Raw genomic sequence first — 17,837 nt, forward strand, 5'->3', positions numbered from 1 at the left:
GTACATTTGCAGCTGCCAAGGCTTGTTGACACATCCTCCAGGGGATCTTCAGGCGACGTGCATCTCCAGCCCAAAGTGCTCCTTCCTGCAAAGCACAGACCTCTGCATGGTTCTCCGGTGGCGTGGGATCCTCTTTTGTAGTGCTGCTTGGGCTCCTTCTGTGACTCCTGTGTGCCCGTCCTGTGGGACTCCTGTGGGTGCTGCCTCTGCTCCTGTGGACTCTCTGCGACGCTGAGGGTCCCCTGTGACTCTCCTTCCTGGGTTGAGTCCTCCTGGGACTTCATGGTCCCTGGCAAAACCACTTTTCCACTAACTGCAAGTTTGCCTTTGTCAAGGCTTGTTGGTGGGATTCCTGCACCGACACCAGTCTGCAATCTTCACTCCAGCGTGGGACATCTTATGCATTCATCAGGAACTCTTCTCCAGCTCTAGGGCTGCAGTGCTGACATGTTCTTTATCACCATCGACCAACTCCTGCAAGTACAGCTGGGTGGGTAGTAGCTTCTACTCCTACGGGACTCCACTGTGACTCTTGGACTTAGTCCTCCCTCTCCAAATGTCTACTTACTTCAGGAATCCACAGCTGATTTTCTTTCAGTCTTGTCTGGGTGTCTTCCTTTTCTTCTTTTCCTCCTTTTGGGTGGTTTGGGGAAAATCCAGTGATTTACTCCTGCTTTCCTGGTCCCTGGGGGGTGTTGTGTTAATTACCTGTGTGGTTTTCTAGTACCCCAGCCCCCATCTACACATTCCACTTACTTAGGTGGGGATCCTGTGTTTGCATTCCATTTGTTTTGTATATGGTTTGTGCTCCCCCTAGGGTCACTATTGTTTTTTGCTATTTGCACTGTTTTCTAACCTTTTCTATGCCTATTTATGATTACAAGTGTATATATTTAGTGTATAACTTACCTCCTATTGGAGGGTTGCCCTTCTAGTATTATACTGGTATTTTGTGGTATTGTGTTCCTAAAATAAAGTACCTTTATTTTTGTACAATTGAATGTTTTCTTTCATGTGTGCAAGTACTGTGTGATTACAGTGGTACTGCATGAGATTTGTATGTCTCCTAGAGAGCCTGGCTTCTAGACACTGCCTACACTTCACTAAGAGAGGATACCTGGACCTGGTATAAGGTGTAAGTACCTTGGGTACCTACTACACACCAGGACAGCTTCCTACAAGGATGTTGGTGCCCATGCTGAAAAGGTTGCTGTTTGTGGATCACAGTTCTGCCACAGATCCTGGGTTGGAATCTGTTCTGTAAGGCACTGTTTCCAAGGGTGCCTCTCCTCACTCCCTCTGTGCCACAGCTCCACAGGACTCAGGCAGCACCTCCCTGAAGAGGCCAAAGTAGGCTGAAACCAGCCAGGGGACCAAGGCTAATTTGTTTATGGCTGGTCTCCTCTTTGGTAGTAGTGTTCAAAAATCGATGGACTCCAATGCAGTCTGAGCAAATGCCAGGAGCTGAAATTAATTCAAACATTCTTTCTGTCACTCTGTTTTTTGCTTCTGTGTCCAAGAAGCCACATTTCCCACCACTCATACTAGTACGCAGCAGCAGAAAAAAAAACCTGACAGTCTACAGCACTTTCCTCAGTCGTGTGATGAGTCGGGGAGAGTACAGAAAGGAATTAGCAATGCATCACTCTGGCTCTTAAGAGGAGGGAGGAGGGGAAGACTGCTTTTGCCTGAGAGGTTCAATAAAGTTAGGCATGTATGAGGGTGCTCTTCACCATTTAGTAGAGATGGGGCATACCCCACCCCACCAATCTGTTTACCCAGAGGATGGAGAAGGTTGCTGATGGCTAAAGGGTTTGAGAGGATGATTCAGGTCCTGGGCATGTGGTGCTCCTTTTACACTTCGACACCTCTGGAGCTTGTGCGTTTGCTCCTCTCAAGCAGGGATCATGGGGGGTGGGGAGGTAACCATTCCCAATCAGACTTCCCAATGACTGAAAATGCTGCCAGTTTCTGAGATGCTAGGGAGCCAGCCCTTATGCAAGGGTGCCCACTCCTCTTATTTCCCTGCTGTCTAACAGGTTTTCCCTTCCAGATGATAAATATTTGGTCTCAGATTTACTAACATTTTCCATCATGGTTATGCCACTTTTTTGGGGGCAGTCAGAATGCAAAATACTAATTGAAATTTACAAAGACATGCGAGGGCTGATATGAATAGTGTCTTTGTAAAAGAAAAAAAAACCAGCACACTATTTCGAGTAGGCATTATATGGGTGGAGCATGCACATTATCATGCATCCACCCATATATTTTGAAGCAAATCCAGATTTGCTAAAGGCAGTAAGTGTGGGTTTGTGCTTAAATGAGGAACCTACCCAAGAGAGGCGTAACAAGGAGCATTAATTTCATTTCCCCATATTATTTTCTCTTTCCATATGTGCTCATTCTGCAGCAGACATAGAAAGAACATGCCTCCGAGGATTGTTTTTGTGCAGGAAGGTATTCTTCCCACACAAACAAATCCTGCCCGTAATGCAGGCACCATTGCACAATAGTACTGGCGCTAGGCCACCTGAAGTGTGCCAACGCTATGAGAGGGCAGAAGTGTGCCATATCTTAGTAGATATAGCACATTTCTGCTCCCTCCATTTCATGCAATACAGTGCAGCATGTTGCCTTGCTGCACTGAGTGAAAGGTTAGTAAATCGAGGCCTACTTTAAGGAAGGATAAAAGGCTACTGCATAATGGTTCAGACTTAGAGTTTGGGGATTTTCCTGGGCTAGGAGGCGCTCTAGGGTAACCTCAAATAAGGGAGAGACTGTTTTTCCATGAAAGATGTGGAAATGTATCCAATGTACCAGGAAGAAGGGGTATTTCTTCTTTTGTAGAATCTCGGATGTGTACTAGAAAAAATACCTGCTCAGGGATCGCAGTTCTATTGTGATCTGAAAGAAGGAATCCTTTCAGCACATGCATGTTTGAAAGAGAAGTATTCCTTTTTTTCCAGTGGGGCCTCTCAACACAAATCAGCACTAGAGGATCAAAGTAAAAGCGCCAGAGCTGGAGCAGCCATGATGAATTTTCGCACTAAGCCTCAGCATTTTCTCATTTGTGATGTCAGTGTGTGCACTAGATGTACGCCTTTATCCCTTGTGGCCAAAAACTTCACCTTCACGTCACTGGCACAAGAGGGAATAAAGACAGTAAAATAAACAGGAGCATGGCCATCAGTGGTGCCACAGCTGCAATGGCACTGGGATGGGGAGACCCGAGGGACCCACTGAACCCTTGATTATTGCTGAATTTTTCTACCCAACCAGCAGTCAGAGGGACCACGTTCCTTGCTTACACAAGGATAGCAGCAAAAATCAGAGGCTGCCCTCTAGCAAAGTTCTCTCTGCAAAAATCATAAAGCATATCTAGGGTACTCCAAAACTGTTGAGTCAACTTTTGGAAAAACACAATAGACCCGACAAATTATAAAAAGGGTATGATGGCACAGCTTTCTCCGCCATTCAAGGCCTTTCTGCATTTCTAGTTAGCTGATTGGTTCCGATGGTCCACAAGTGACAGTCATGACTGTGTTGGGACATTGATAGTGTCCAAGTGTCCCCTACGAGGGCTCCCATTCCTCCGATTTACTTTCCAATAAAATGAAGTGAACTTTATCCTATCCAACGTCCCATTTTGGGATAATCAGTATCAAAGGGATTTGAAACAGAAGTCATTAGTGGAACATATCTCAAGATACTGAAAGAGTATTTTGTTAGGGAACGGGAAAAATCCCTACTGAAAGTCATGCTCGGTGTCTTCTTCTGGGGAGAAGGATGTATTTCTAAGGCGGAGGGTAGCACAGAACATTTGGGCTGATGCTTATACTGACAACATCCATAGCTGGTTCTATAACACATAAGGCTGTGCATTCCCCTTCCTGTTAAATGACTTTAGAGCTATTTTTTTTCTTCTGAAGTAACGTGGAGATAGGAAAGATCTAATGCGACCTGTGTATGTCACATATCCCCAGAATAGGGAGAACTTTAGATGCTCCAATGGAAGGGGACTCTGCAGCAGAGATGAAAGAATCTGTCCTCAGATATCTTGTGAGACAAACTGGCCTGTTCTCTGGGCTTTATATTTTTTTTCCCCCAAACATGGAACCATGACAGGTGCTTTGGCTGGGTTCTTCATACGATGTTCTCATCTTCTCAAATATGTTCAAGATGGGAAAGGCTCTAAATGTCTTGTGCGGTTAAAAATAAAACAGAAAGCAATCTTTTTCTTGGGATTTTTCTTTGTAATGGTGTGAAGATGTGGGTGTGCTGCTTACCAACTTAATCCCCTGCTAATATTTCCCTAAACATAATATTAAAGAACAATCCTGTAGCGCGTGCAGCTACTCAGAGAAAGTCAAGGCGCTGAACAGACAAGTAAAGATCACAAACGTATTATTCATTGTAAAGTAAACAAGTATGTTTTTAGCATTTTCCGAAAACTGAATTTGTTCCACGTGACCCTGACCTGTAAAGAAAGTCGAATCTAGGCCTGGGCCACCAAAACAGTGAAAGAGAACCCACCTCTTCGAACCAGTTTAAAAGCATGAGACAGTCGTCATATGGGCATTGGTAGAGTGGCGAGGTATTACCAGGCCATATGGGTGCAGCCTCAGAGAGATAGAGGGCCCGTCTCATAAAAGCCCAGTGGTCTAATACCAGAGACTTAAATATGATTCTCTTTCTCACTAGCAGCCTTTGTAACTCCGCTAAATAGGAGGAGATAGAGGCATGCAATGATAGTTTAAATGAAAGGCATGCTGCAGTATTCTGCACCTCTTGCAGGCGCCTTATGAGATAATCTGGTAGGCCAATATAAAGCACATAGGCGTAATTTAGTCTAGAAGTGACTAGGACATGAACTACCGATATCTGAGCATCCAGCAGAAGTAAATATACAATTTTTTTTTAGCCCTCATAATCTCAAAGCAGGATCTAACCACAGAAGATACATGAGATTTAAAGGAAAGTGGCAATCAAATTGAATGCCCAGATTTCTGGCCACTGCAGCTGGAGAAGTGGGCGCGGGGAACCTTCCTGGGCAACTACCCTACCAGTCAAGCAGAAAAAAACTTCTGTACTATAATATGTATAAAGGATGGATTACAACTGATCTAGTGATATACATTTCTATTTCTAGTGTGGAAGCAGTCATGGATGATGTGAAAGTTTAAATTGTGGGGAGCATAAATGGATGTACTTTAATTCTGCCCTTCTACACTACCCTCAAAATTACAAACAAACAGCTCCATGTTCACTCACAAATAAACAGGAGGAGTCTGCACGTTTCAGTGATGACATGTAAAAACACCAAGTAGTGCTGGACTAGTACCACATCTCTACTTCCGTTCCCAGGAAGACACAACAGAGCAGGCATAGTTTTCAGAGGCAAAGTATACAGCGGTAGAATACATATTCACCAACCGTTAGGTTAAGTAAAGTCCACCTCACCAGCAAGTTTCATTTGCCAGGTCCTATGTTTCATAACCCAGGGGCATTTAACTGTTAATAGTGACTGAGTCATAAGATGGCAGAACTTATTCTATTACATACCAACTCAACTATTCTCTTTATGCATTGAAATAAGCATAAGTGAAGCGAAAGGGTCGACTCTCAGTATCTGAGTTAAGCACAGACTGCAGAATCATAAATTAATAAACATTCTCTTAAAGACCTTCTTTGGAAAGTTCCTTATATCATAGCTCTCTTTTGCCTTGCTTTCATCCACCACTTCTTCTAAAGAAGGAACCAACACTCCCAGCTCTTGCACACATTCACATATGTAAACCAACACTGTAAAGAAGATGCAAACTTGTTCATTAGCCTTTAAATATGAAGAGTAACCGTGCTGTGAATACTAACAACTTCCCTTAATGTGCAACACCACACAAATCAAGTCTCCAAAATAACGAACAGCACTTAAAAGAGGAGCCACAAGGACAATTTGGTACCCACCCAAAATGTAAAGAGTGATTCACAACATGCCTTATCTGAAAGTTAAACATTTTGTCCCTCACCCAGTGCAGGTAGTGCCTTATCAAACACACCTCAGGGGGAGTCTTACAGTCTCCACACAGTACAAGAGAACACTGCAATGCTAACAATTCACCCTCCCCAAATGGCTTCCTACCCAGCAGCACCACACTGATGTTGAACGCTGATTTAAGACTAGGGTACTCCTTCTCTCCTAGACTGTATCATCTGGTCTTTGTAGCTATAGTATTTTTCTGTGACTCGTGCTCAGCTAAACCTTTTCCATCGCAGACCACTCCACTCTTCTCAGGAGAAGGCCAAACATGATCTTGTGGGGACCTCGAAGCTGTATCTGTGTAAGAGACAGGTGGGGCATCCAGTATTTTTGTCTCAGATGTGTTTATTCTTCCATTTGTAACACTTAGCTCTATGAAGAGGACTCTTGGGAGGCTGGTGCAAGACAGGGATCAGTGGCATAAACAACAAGAGTCTTCTTGATTACTTACAGGTATATACTTAGAAGAAATACCCTAATAGTAGCTGCATCATTTGCTTTTGAGGCTTCGATTATCCTCCGGCTGGTTTCTCACTTGAGACATGCTTAACATTCCATCCGCATTAAGCCATAACATGTCACCCTCCCTTAGAAACACATGTAGCACAGAGGTGGTCAATATGTGGCAAACCACGCAGGTAAAGGCCAGTCATAAATGAATTCTCAAGTAACACAGACATCAAAGCAAATAGATTACAAAATGACAAGTGACTACATTTTTAATCAAAGCATGTACATAGTTATATAAAATGTTTATTTAAATATTTAAATAATACAATAATACTTACTTTGGTATGTGATGCTGAACTCTTTGACGTTCCTGACATATGTGTCTCAACTGGACGGCTAACGCTGTACCTGTGGCACAGGAAGAAGTCAATCAGAGGCTATAGGTGTAAAGAAATAGTGCAATATTATTGCAGAGTGTTTGCGTGTTAAGGGATGGACTGGAAGGAAGGGGTCAAATAGTGAAACTGGGACAGCTTCCAACTTCGTAAAAGAAACGAATTTTAAAAAGCAGCCCTTAATGGAAAAACTGCTCATGAAACAATGGAAACATGAAGTATGCTTAATTTGCATCAGATTAATTCTGTTAACACGCCCACTCTAAGAAGAGAAAGAAGCTGGGCAAGTACAGTTTGGGAAATAGCTTTTACCATGCTGAACCTTTATCATGCAGATGAGTATATTCTTTTTAATAACATTATTTTGTATGTTCTTAAAGAAAGGGATAAAGGTGTGGGTAAGGGTAAATGCAAACATGCATTTAAAGACACAGATGAGCACTCGTGTGGTGTGTGATGCATCCTTTATTTAATGTCCTAGGCTAACGCATTTCGGCTAACAAGCCTTTCTCAATTCCAAGTTAAAAGTGCACATTAGAACACCTATTGTATTTAAACAATCAGGACACGCTCCCATTGGAGGATTACATATAGGCATAAAGTGAGGACTGCGCCACCCTGGTTCCAAATACCTTGTGCTTTGGCTACCATGTCGCATTGTTTGATTTCCAATCTCACCAAATGGCACTGAGTTCACGTAACAAATGTCAGGGTAATCAAATACCAAACTGTCATCACATCATTTTCATATATAAATGTGCAGGTACCTCATACTTACACGACATTATATATATATGTCAACCTGGGATGGTCAAAGAAAGGCATACGTAGCAACTAATTTTATTGCCTTAATTCCTTTGACAAAAAATTATACTTGAGGAGAGTCTTGGAATATGGCCCTGGGGGCCATGTTCACGATTCAGGGCAACCTCCCTTTATCAGGACTACCGTGCCTTCCTTGCCCCTCTTCTCATCCAGCGGTTTCTACTTTCCTGGATGACACTGTACTGAATGGATGAAGGTCCTCCAACTGAGCAGAATTCCCACATCTCACAAGGTAATCCTCCCCGGGAGCACGGGATGGCCTGGCCTATAGGACAATCAGACAGTGCCCGACAAGCTAGTCTGACACATCAGTGTGTGGGCTGTTTTTTTAGCAGTTTGTGGGCCTGTTTCATGGTGAGGTGGGCACTGCTGTTGATTTCCCTGACAATACCACAAGTAGTTCTTGGAGAAAACACAGGTGCATGCATTCTCCCCTGGCTTGCAAAATACCCATACAGTGTATCTTCACAAGTTTAAAACTGGTATGATTTACAAATGTGGACCATATTTTAGTTATGTGGTTGACTAATGGGGAGCACTTTTATTTTGAGACCCAATCGCAAACAGTCATTAGAAAAAAAAAGGTCCAGAAGGCTGACACTTAATAGGGTTGGATTTTGTATTTAGTTTGAGCGATCCCCTTGAAGATACTCTGTAGCTGAAATGGTAAAGCAGTTTGTGTTTTGCCTACGACCATGGAGTGCATCACATGGGAAAACCGAGATTAGGATAAATCCGATACCAAAACAATTGTCCTAAAGGGGAACACCACTCTGAGCAACATATATAGCAATTAAATGTGTAGCCTGTGTGAGGTTTATTCTAGAATAAGCCTTGTTTTGGTGCCAGTGCTGTGTTCCAGCATTTTACCTCCTCAATACAGCATAGCTTTTAATATAGATCTCACCACAGATTATTTGTATTCATGAATAACATTAAAAGGTGTTCCGACCACTCAGGAGTTACTCACATCACCCAAGTAGAGTGATGGAGTTCCCCAGAACATAAACGCCTTCAGTTTATCTGCTCCCTCTTTCTCTATAAAGAAACTGTGGCAAAAAAAAAAGAAATTCACAAAGTCACAGGAGATAAATAACAGAATAAACTTCCATGCTACCATCTCTCTACTAATACCTCTACTGGTTCTATGAAGCCTTGACATAGCATTCCAATGCTAACTCCCAGTTATAATACCTTTTTCTAACCCTTAATCTTGATATTTAGAAATCTTTAAATATTAAAAAGTATCCAACAAGATAATTTGCACTTTTTTCTGTTTTAGGTGACCACCTATGCCGCCAAACTATTGTTTGCCCACCTCATTTGAAGGGCAACGTAAGACAGGGAATCCAGCTCTGCCTGCTGAAACCCTCGACCAGGCAGCCCATCTGCCACAGGATCCGGTCAGGTCATAGGGATTTTTCCCACTTTATTTATGGTGTGGCACCAATCACTAGATTTCCTTGTCTGGGGCTGCCATATGGGGTACGGAGGTCACAGGCCCGGAAGCCAAATGATGGCTATGACACTCAATGAGTTTTTCACTTGCATGTTACAGCCATTGTATTTTCTTATTTCCCAAAAACAAACTTCTGCTTTAGGAGTTTGTTTGCAAAAAAAACCCAAAAAAGTGTTTCTAGCCGGTACACAAGTACTTGCAGACAGAAAGGGATCTCACAATAGTACGAGCAGTCCTCTGCCAGGGGAGTGGTGGTCATAGACTTTGCTCAACTGGGTGCTTTCCACATAAGATTGTAAATGAGCCTCTGAGTCTCTAAAGGAAATATAGGGGGTGATTCTAACTTCGGCGGGCGGCGGAGGCCGCCCGCCAAAGTTCCCCCACCAAAATACCGCTCCGCGGTCGAAAGACCGCTGAGGGTATTTTGGGATTTGCCCTGGGCTGGCGGGCGGCCGCCAAAAGGCCGCCCGCCAGCCCAGGGCAAATCAACCTTCCCACGAGGACGCCGGCTCAGAATTGAGCCGGCGTAGTGGGAAGGTGCGACGGGTGCAGTGGCACCTGTCGCGTATTTCAGTGTCTGCATAGCAGACACTGAAATACTTTGTGGGGCCCTCTTACGGGGGCCCCTGCAGTGCCCATGCCATTGGCATGGGCACTGCAGGGGCCCCCAGGCACCCCCTACCGCTATCCTGTTCCTGGCGGGAGACCCGCCAGGAACAGGATGGCGGTAGGGGGTGTCAGAATCCCCATGGCGGCGGAGCGCGCTCCGCCGCCATGGAGGATTCTCAAGGGCAGCGGAAAGTCGGCGGTACACCGCCGACTTTCCGTTTCTGGCCGCGGCTGAACCGCCGCGGTCAGAATGCCCATCGGTGCACCGCCAGCCTGTTGGCAGTGCTACCGCGGTCATTCGCCCTGGCGGTTTTTACCGCCAGGGTTAGAATGACCACCATAGTATCTGACCCAGCTTTATTTTTATCTAAATTAACAAAAATTGTTTTTTTGGACTACAATGTCATTTAGGCCACAACAGGTAGTTTTCCAATCCACTGGGCTGCAAAGACCCTTCATGGTTTGGTAGCCAACTGTCTACAATATTTTGAGATCCCTGCTGACTTTGAGGGTATCTTTTCGGCAGCAAGGCTTTGGGTGAAAATGTAATGGTTGCCAGCAGGGTTTGTTTCTGAATATCAAGAAAGAAATAACCCTGATGTGCTGGAAGTTTTCTCAACACCTGGGAGTCTTTTTTCCTGTTTGGCACCTCCATTAATTCCATGGAAGTCACAAGAAAAAAAGAGCGCTGGAAGCCTGAATTAAATAAGACAGACATTCTGCCACTCTAAACCCAAATACCCTATCTGGAGTGGATGGTCAACCTGCTAATGGTTTCGGATAGTGAGGGAGGAGACACTCCAAACCTCTAAACAAAGGGGCTGTGAACCAAAAGCATAGCATAGCACGACATCTCCAGGTTTACAGTGGATGCCCTGCATATGCAACACTCCAAAAGATCCTCTTCATATATTCATAAGGTATCTTAGAAATGTTTATTTTTTACGTATATGTTCAGATTCGTTTGCTTTCTGCTGACATATTCATATTTTATTTAACAAGAAAGCTTGAATAATCTCAAAGTTACATTTTGTGATATTTTACTTTTTTGGAAAATATTGTAATCTATTTTAAGTACACTATTTGGATGTAGTAATCCTCTCTAAAGATTTCTAATTATTTTGAAAGGGTTCCTACCCTTTTATTCCCTTTCACATGCTATCTAATCTATCCGTGAAGTCACTCATCAGATTAGAATTTACTCAGAACACTCTTTCAACAGGAAGGTAGAATATGATGTGCTTTGCCCACTTTTATGTTTGCCAGTTCTGATGTGATCACATTTTCGCAACTCGCTCTTTAATTGCTACACCACACGTCTTCCTTGGATAAAATAAGTGGCATCTGCTGGCACTCAGTCATGCTGATTGGCTTTACGTCTCAAAAACAGATCTGAGACTTGCATGTAGGAAGGTCGCAAACTGGTCACAGTCAGCAGCAGGGACTAGTTACAGGGATAGGGGATTGAAAAAAAAAAACTAAAACTAAACATAGCTATTATCCCCTTTGACCAATAATAATCTTATGGACATTGTCACTCAATCCTTCACCGAGCAGTTTGGATGCCAAAGAGGTCTTGAGAATGGACTATTTTAACAGTAGTTCTGGGTAGTAAAGTTAATTGCCCTTAAAATGAAAGATCACAACATATTTCTCTGCAGTATTAACTGTTAACTCACATGTTTGTTCCCAGTTTGAGGACTCTGTCTCCGTAAAGATCATATGAGCCTTCTCTCATAGGACTAGAATAGCTTCCACCATTCAAGAATTCAACTCGCTTCACTTCTTCACCACTAAAATTAAACATCCTGTAAAAATACAAAGAAGACACACATATGACAACAACCTACCAAAGTAACCAGTATAGATTTTCTCGATTTGTGCCAAAGGATGATACGCATAAAAGCCATCAAATTCAATCTGAATGACTGTGATCCAATACATATAGGCATCCCAATGCTTCCCACAGCAGCTACCATAGACTTACTAAGGGAAGTAGATAGAATTGGTCTAATATAAAAAAGGAAATGCATTGAAAGTAACATTGTTTGCCACAGTGTGCAAAACATCGCCCATCAAACAATGTATTTGTACATTAATGTGTGCACTTAAAAAGATAGCTCTGTGGATAAAAAGCTATATTGCACTTCGGTTGAAATAAGCCAAGGGGATGTCTAAGTGAGAAGGCAAAACTCATGCCAAAGATGGAAACGGAATACGAGTGCATGCAAAAGAGTTTCTATCCCCCCCAGCCCCCAACAAAATACAAATCACACTCAACACTTTGTACATAGGACAAGCATGCCAACCAATGACTTGACCAACTCAAGCAAGCTTAGGTGCATTCCAGTCCATCACCCTTGCCACTTTAGCATACTTAGTTGCAGGGCCAAATGCACCCCCATACACTCCCTCCACCATACCCAAACGTTCCTACAAAGCCAAGTTTTCAACATCTCTTCTCCTACCTGGAGTTTTGTAGCAAAACGTCTGACAGTAAATTTCGTTTTCACATTATATTTAAAAAATATAACACAGCATCCTTTGATGGGGATAAACTCAGTTTCTAATCCATAATCTGATGGGGAATAGTAAATAAAGACATGTGGCTTCACCTTCTCACAGTGGCGCCACAAGGGAAACATACCAAAGTCTGAAAGCAGAGTCCTACTGGCTTGTTAGTTCTCATATTGATACTTTGAGGGTTATTTCCAGATTCAAATGCCAAGGGTGGTCAGCCTTCTCTATGCAAGGCAGTCATATTTTCTTGTGCCAAGAACAAGAACAGAAACACTCTTGGGTTGTTTTCCGCTGCATTGTGGAGCTCTGACATCATGAAGCATTCCTCTCATTCTCAAAGTTGACATCACAATTGTGTTCTTCATGACAACATTAAAGATGATTTTCAACTGTGCCTTTTGGATTAAACCTTTGAATCATCCTGGCCACCAGCTTATGTGATTTAACAAAGATTTTGTCACTATGTATTGTTAACAGCTGGATGAATGGAACTTTGTTGATGAGCAGCAAAACAGAGAAGAGTGTGGAGTTGGATCATAAAATTGCCTAATCATTTGGAAAATAGGTTACTTAACTTGCCTTATCTATTCAACATGATCAAGACAGAGAGCGTAATCAGGAGGCACTTTGTAATGACGGAACCCCACCTCCTTTAATAGTACAGCTGAGAACACCATTTGACAAGAACAATCATATCTGAGAAAATGAGTCTACAAGTAAGCAAGCAGCTTCGAAGATACTGTTGGGTTTTAGTTAGAAAATAGGAAGCAATGGGAGGGGAAGGGGAAAGGTGGCAGCTCTATGACAAGGCAGGAAGGAAGGCTGCTCAGTCAATGATGCCAATTTCAAACCTGCTTCAATTCAATTGAAAAACGTATTCCCGCATCCAGTTGCTACTAATGCTAAATCCCAGGGTTGTCCAACAAAAACACAGGAGCACCACATTTTCAGCACATTCCTCTCAGTAGAATTCACAAAAAGAATCAGCACATTCTTCTAAGTTAAATTCATAAAAATAATCTAACTGGAGCTCACTAATCATCATTCATGGATTGCCAACCCTTCCCTTAAACTTTATGCGAAATACTGAGTTGAGGAATCCTACCATATATAGACCTAACATTACCCACCTCAAACAAGAAGGAAATGTGCTCGAAGTGCATACTTATGACTTACTAAATGAGTGTCTAAGCTCAACGCTTACTGTCAACACCAGGGCAGTGCGTCCTCTACGGGCGACTAGAAAGCAAAAACCCAGCACTCTCAAGACAACGTAATTTATGCATTGTGCTGATATGTTGTTGTTTAACCTTTTGCATTGCAGAATTCAATCCTGAAGACTTATTTTTAAGGTGCTTATAAATAGTGTGCATTTGCAATGTATTGCTGCAGGCTTTCAGAGTGTGTCAAGGTGTGGTCCCTTTCCAAGGCCTTCTAGAAGCTTACCCTTCAGCATGCCTGGGTGTGGTTGTGGGCTGGGCCAAGACTCTATAAAAGGGAGCCAGGCCCAGCTCCACGTGCTCACTATTCAGAGGTCCAGGTACAGAGCAGCAGCAACTTCCTGAGCTCCTGTTCCGGTGGCCTACTTTGATCTTCCAGGCCTCTGCCCTTCATAATACACTGGTGATCCTTAAGCAGGGCGGTAAGACAGAGGTTGGGCTGGGCCCCCGACCCCGTTATCGAGTACGCTTGAGTTCTTGGGCCTAATCTTGCATTACAAACAACTTTATTCTTGTGCGTGTGAATGTGCGCTTGGTCGTTTTGTGGCATTTGCATGCTGACATTCGAATCGGCAGGACGCGCGATTCTTCACTGGTGTGTTAACTCTTGATATTCATTGTGCGCTACCATTTTATAGCATTTACAAGGTAGCGTTCCAATCGGCAAGACGCGCAATTCCTTTCTTGTGTGTTAATTCTTGATATTCATTGTACGCTACCATTCCTTGGCAGTTTCATGGTGGCATTTGAATTGGTAAAACGCGCGATTCATTTTCTCGTGCTTAATTCATGTTACTCATTGTGCGCTACCATTCCTTGGCTGTTTAATGGCGGCATTCGAATCGGCAAGACGTGTGATTCTTTCTTCGAGCTTAATTCATGTTATTCATTGTGCGCTACCATTCCTTGGCAGTTACATGGTGGCATTTGAATCAGCAAGACGCACAATTCTTTCTTAGTGCTTAATTCATGTTATTCATTGTGCGCTACCATTCCTTGACAGTTACATGGTGGCCTTCGAATCGGCAAGACGTGCGATTCGTTTTCTTGTGCTTTAACCCTTGATATTCATTGTGCGCTACCATTCCTTGGCAATTACATGGTGATACACGAATCGGCAAGACGCGCAATTCATTTCTGATTGTAATTCATGTTACTCATTGTATGCTACCATTTTAAGGCATTTACTTGGTGGCTTTCGAGTTGGCAAGTCGCGTGATTTATTCCTTGAGTCTAATTTGTGTTATTCATGGTGCACAATCATTCTATGGTATTTACTACTAATGTAAAAATCTGCAATGTGTGCAATTCATGTTCCGGCAATTTGAGAGAACAAAAAAGCCAGAGTTCTCGATGTAATGTTATGTGTTCTTAATATGTTTCTCAAACACGATTCATATGATGTTTTAGAAATCCTTCAGATTGTTTCCTGATCCTCATGCAAAGGATATTACTTGAATCTGAAACTTGCATTTTCACTTTTCTTGATTCCCTCACAGGTATCCAGTCATCTTGAAGCCTAGTCATTTTAAGTCTATGCTTAGGTTGTCCATGTTTTCAGAATGACAATGCTTAGAGTCATAGCCTAGTATTGATTCATATGATGTAATTTTGATATTGTGTGTTTTAATCTTTTTGCTTCCTACAGGTCTCCTTCCCAGCTGTTCCCTTCCTAATCCCCTTTTACCCTCTTGGACTCTCTTAGACTCTGTGACAATTCTAATCAGAGTATTGGAGCTGTCTTGTGGTGGAAGTGTTGGGAACGTGCACAAACCCCGAGGATCTGGTGACTCTGACACTTACGGGGTATTTCTTGGAAAAATCTTTCCCTTTTAGCAGTTTACTCTGGTTTTGGTTTTTAACTGATTATGTCGTACTCAAAAGTAGGATTTGTACTAGTAGTATTAAACCAAAATCAAAGGGTCTATGCAAATGACATCACATATCCTTTGATAGCTTCTGCAGACATAACACGCAATAACAACACAGAACCTTTAAACTTAACATTATGGGTAGCAACTGCACACTTTGAGCAAGCTAACACCACACAACCTTGGATTATAAGTAAGTCACAGGAAATAACATAGCAGTACATAACAGGGCCTTGTTAGGAAATATCTAGGACATTGATCAAATAATCATGCATCTAGCATGAATGAAGTAAAAAAAGCAAAAGCACACCGAACCAGATACAAATACCACAAAAAATTTATATTGTCTCAAATTGTATTTAAAATATTCTTAAAAGCAATGCTGGGTTAGTGTCCTTGCATAAGTGCCTATGTAAACATACATCCTGAGATAAATGTTAATGTTAACTGTGCTAAGGAACTCTGAATTTACTGTCTGAGGTCCTAGAAGTGAACCGCTCTGAAAATATGTGTCAAACTACAACCTGATAATCCTGGGGATTTAAAATTTCAGAAATCTGGATTCCCAGCTTCCTCATCAGGATTAATGTTTGAAAATTCTCCAGAGCCTTTTGTCAAAAACATACCTTATCAGCCCAGGCACTTCCGTTCCCCATGGGACAGGGCCAGATGTCGGCAACACAAAACGACCATTGGAGTTCTGCACTTTGTCTTTCAGGAAGATGGACACCTGGGACAAAAACACAACATCAGTCAGCTGGGTCTTTATATTGGATAGAAAGACATGTAAGGTCACTGTATTCTGCTGTATAATGCTCAGTGTTCCGTTTGCAGCAGACTGTTGCTCTCTCAGAGAAGGATCAATAACCTAACAAATTAACATTATGAGTGAATAACCTATTACAGAAATACTTCTAATAGGATGCTCTAGTTCTGATAGCAGTGCTTCATCTTTAGAAATATTTCTAGTGGCCGGACTAGACTTGACAACCATTCAAATGCAAGGAAAGGCACAAACACTCCCTCAACAGTGCCATACGTCCTGACCGGCATTACCAGATATCGAGATGCTCTGGCCAAAACCTATGCCACATGCAGCTTTTGCCCTTAATTCCTCACAGATTTCCTTCAAACAAGAGAGGAAGGAACAATCCAAGGGTCTTATATGAAGGGGCAATAATAGAGGGAGACAGAAATAAAAGTGTATTTCATCAGAAACGTTCCACCACCAGCTCATAAACAGGTTCCTTTCAATACTTTGGTCCTGAAGATATATAAACTTACTAAATTTTTGCAGTATGCACCAGGATTGTTAAGAAAATACACCAGTACTTTAGAGTGTATTGAACAGAAGCATGATACTTCTGAATCCAGAGAGTGACGTAATGAAATTTAAAGATTTAGAGAGGTTGTTGCTATTTTGTAGTTATCTTGCACAGAACCTGTTGATGTAAATTAGTAGGAGTTACCAAGCTTAAGGGACAATGAGCTGTAAGCTCTTCAAGAACTGGGGTCAGGTTAACCTCACAACAAAGAATAATGAGTCACACGTTTCCCCTGGAGGTGGTCAGCTGAATGATGGCGAAGCTCTTGGCGACTCCAGGTACTCCAAAAAGGGCTGAGGTAGATTTGTTCCAACCATGCTGAGCAACCAATGAAGACTTCTTTTGCCTAAGAGGATGAGGTATGGAAAGATAACTGAAAATGGTATGATTACATCCAAATGAAGTGGTAGAAAACAAGGCTTAGCATGATTGCATTCTTAAACACAAAATAGTATGTGATAGATCCAGGCTCAACACATGATGCTCTCTGATGCTTTTATTGATGATGAACAGAAATGCTGCTTTCAAAGAAAGGAAAGTTGAAGTGTATTAATGGATGTTGTTCACTTATTAAATAACAAAGGGACGGTTTAGTTCACACCCATAGGAGCTTTAGGACCATGAGATTCTGATTTGCATTGGATCCACCTCAGAATTCAGTTCTCAATACCCAAGGGCGCCCCATATCCAATATAGCCTTAATTCTTCTGTTCTAACCTCTATCCATGTTTTCTCTTAATCTTCCTCTTTTTTGTGAACTGACTTCAATACTTGTATTGGGGTTTCCGTGGTTAGTTGTAAAGCCCACTTACACCTCCAAAGGAATAGCAGCACTATAGAAAAATCAAAAAATAAATAAGATGGATCACTCATTTACTCTTTCCTTTAGACACACTTCTTCAACCCTGCTTAATCACTTCCCAGAATCAGGTATAAGGAAATCAATTTTCACTGTGGTGTCAAAGGTCTCTGGGCTTTGTGAACAATTACACTAGTCTCTTACAATTATGGGAAACACATTTCTGGTATGGATGTTGCCTGGTCCAGAGCCAAAAGAGTTGTTTAATTTGTGGATACTACACAAAGACACCGTAAGGCGCACACAGGTGTTTGTGGTTCTGAA

The 17,837-nt window shown here is 42.4% G+C and overlaps 1 protein-coding gene across 2 annotated transcripts in view; it reads right to left on the reverse strand.

Moving 5' to 3' along the window:
- Positions 1-17,837, reverse strand: part of OSCP1 (organic solute carrier partner 1) — a 131,025-nt gene that overhangs the window by 62,195 nt on the left and 50,993 nt on the right. For both annotated transcript variants that reach the window (XM_069223864.1, XM_069223865.1), the window contains exons 5-7: positions 16,016-16,119; positions 11,458-11,586; positions 6,829-6,898 (exon numbers count right to left, since the gene is read on the reverse strand). In XM_069223864.1, coding sequence (XP_069079965.1) covers positions 6,829-6,898; positions 11,458-11,586; positions 16,016-16,119 — 303 coding nt within the window. The remainder of the gene's footprint in view (positions 1-6,828; positions 6,899-11,457; positions 11,587-16,015; positions 16,120-17,837) is intronic.

The sequence above is a fragment of the Pleurodeles waltl genome, chromosome 3_1 (assembly GCF_031143425.1).
Source record: "Pleurodeles waltl isolate 20211129_DDA chromosome 3_1, aPleWal1.hap1.20221129, whole genome shotgun sequence".
NCBI lineage: Eukaryota > Metazoa > Chordata > Amphibia > Caudata > Salamandridae > Pleurodeles > Pleurodeles waltl.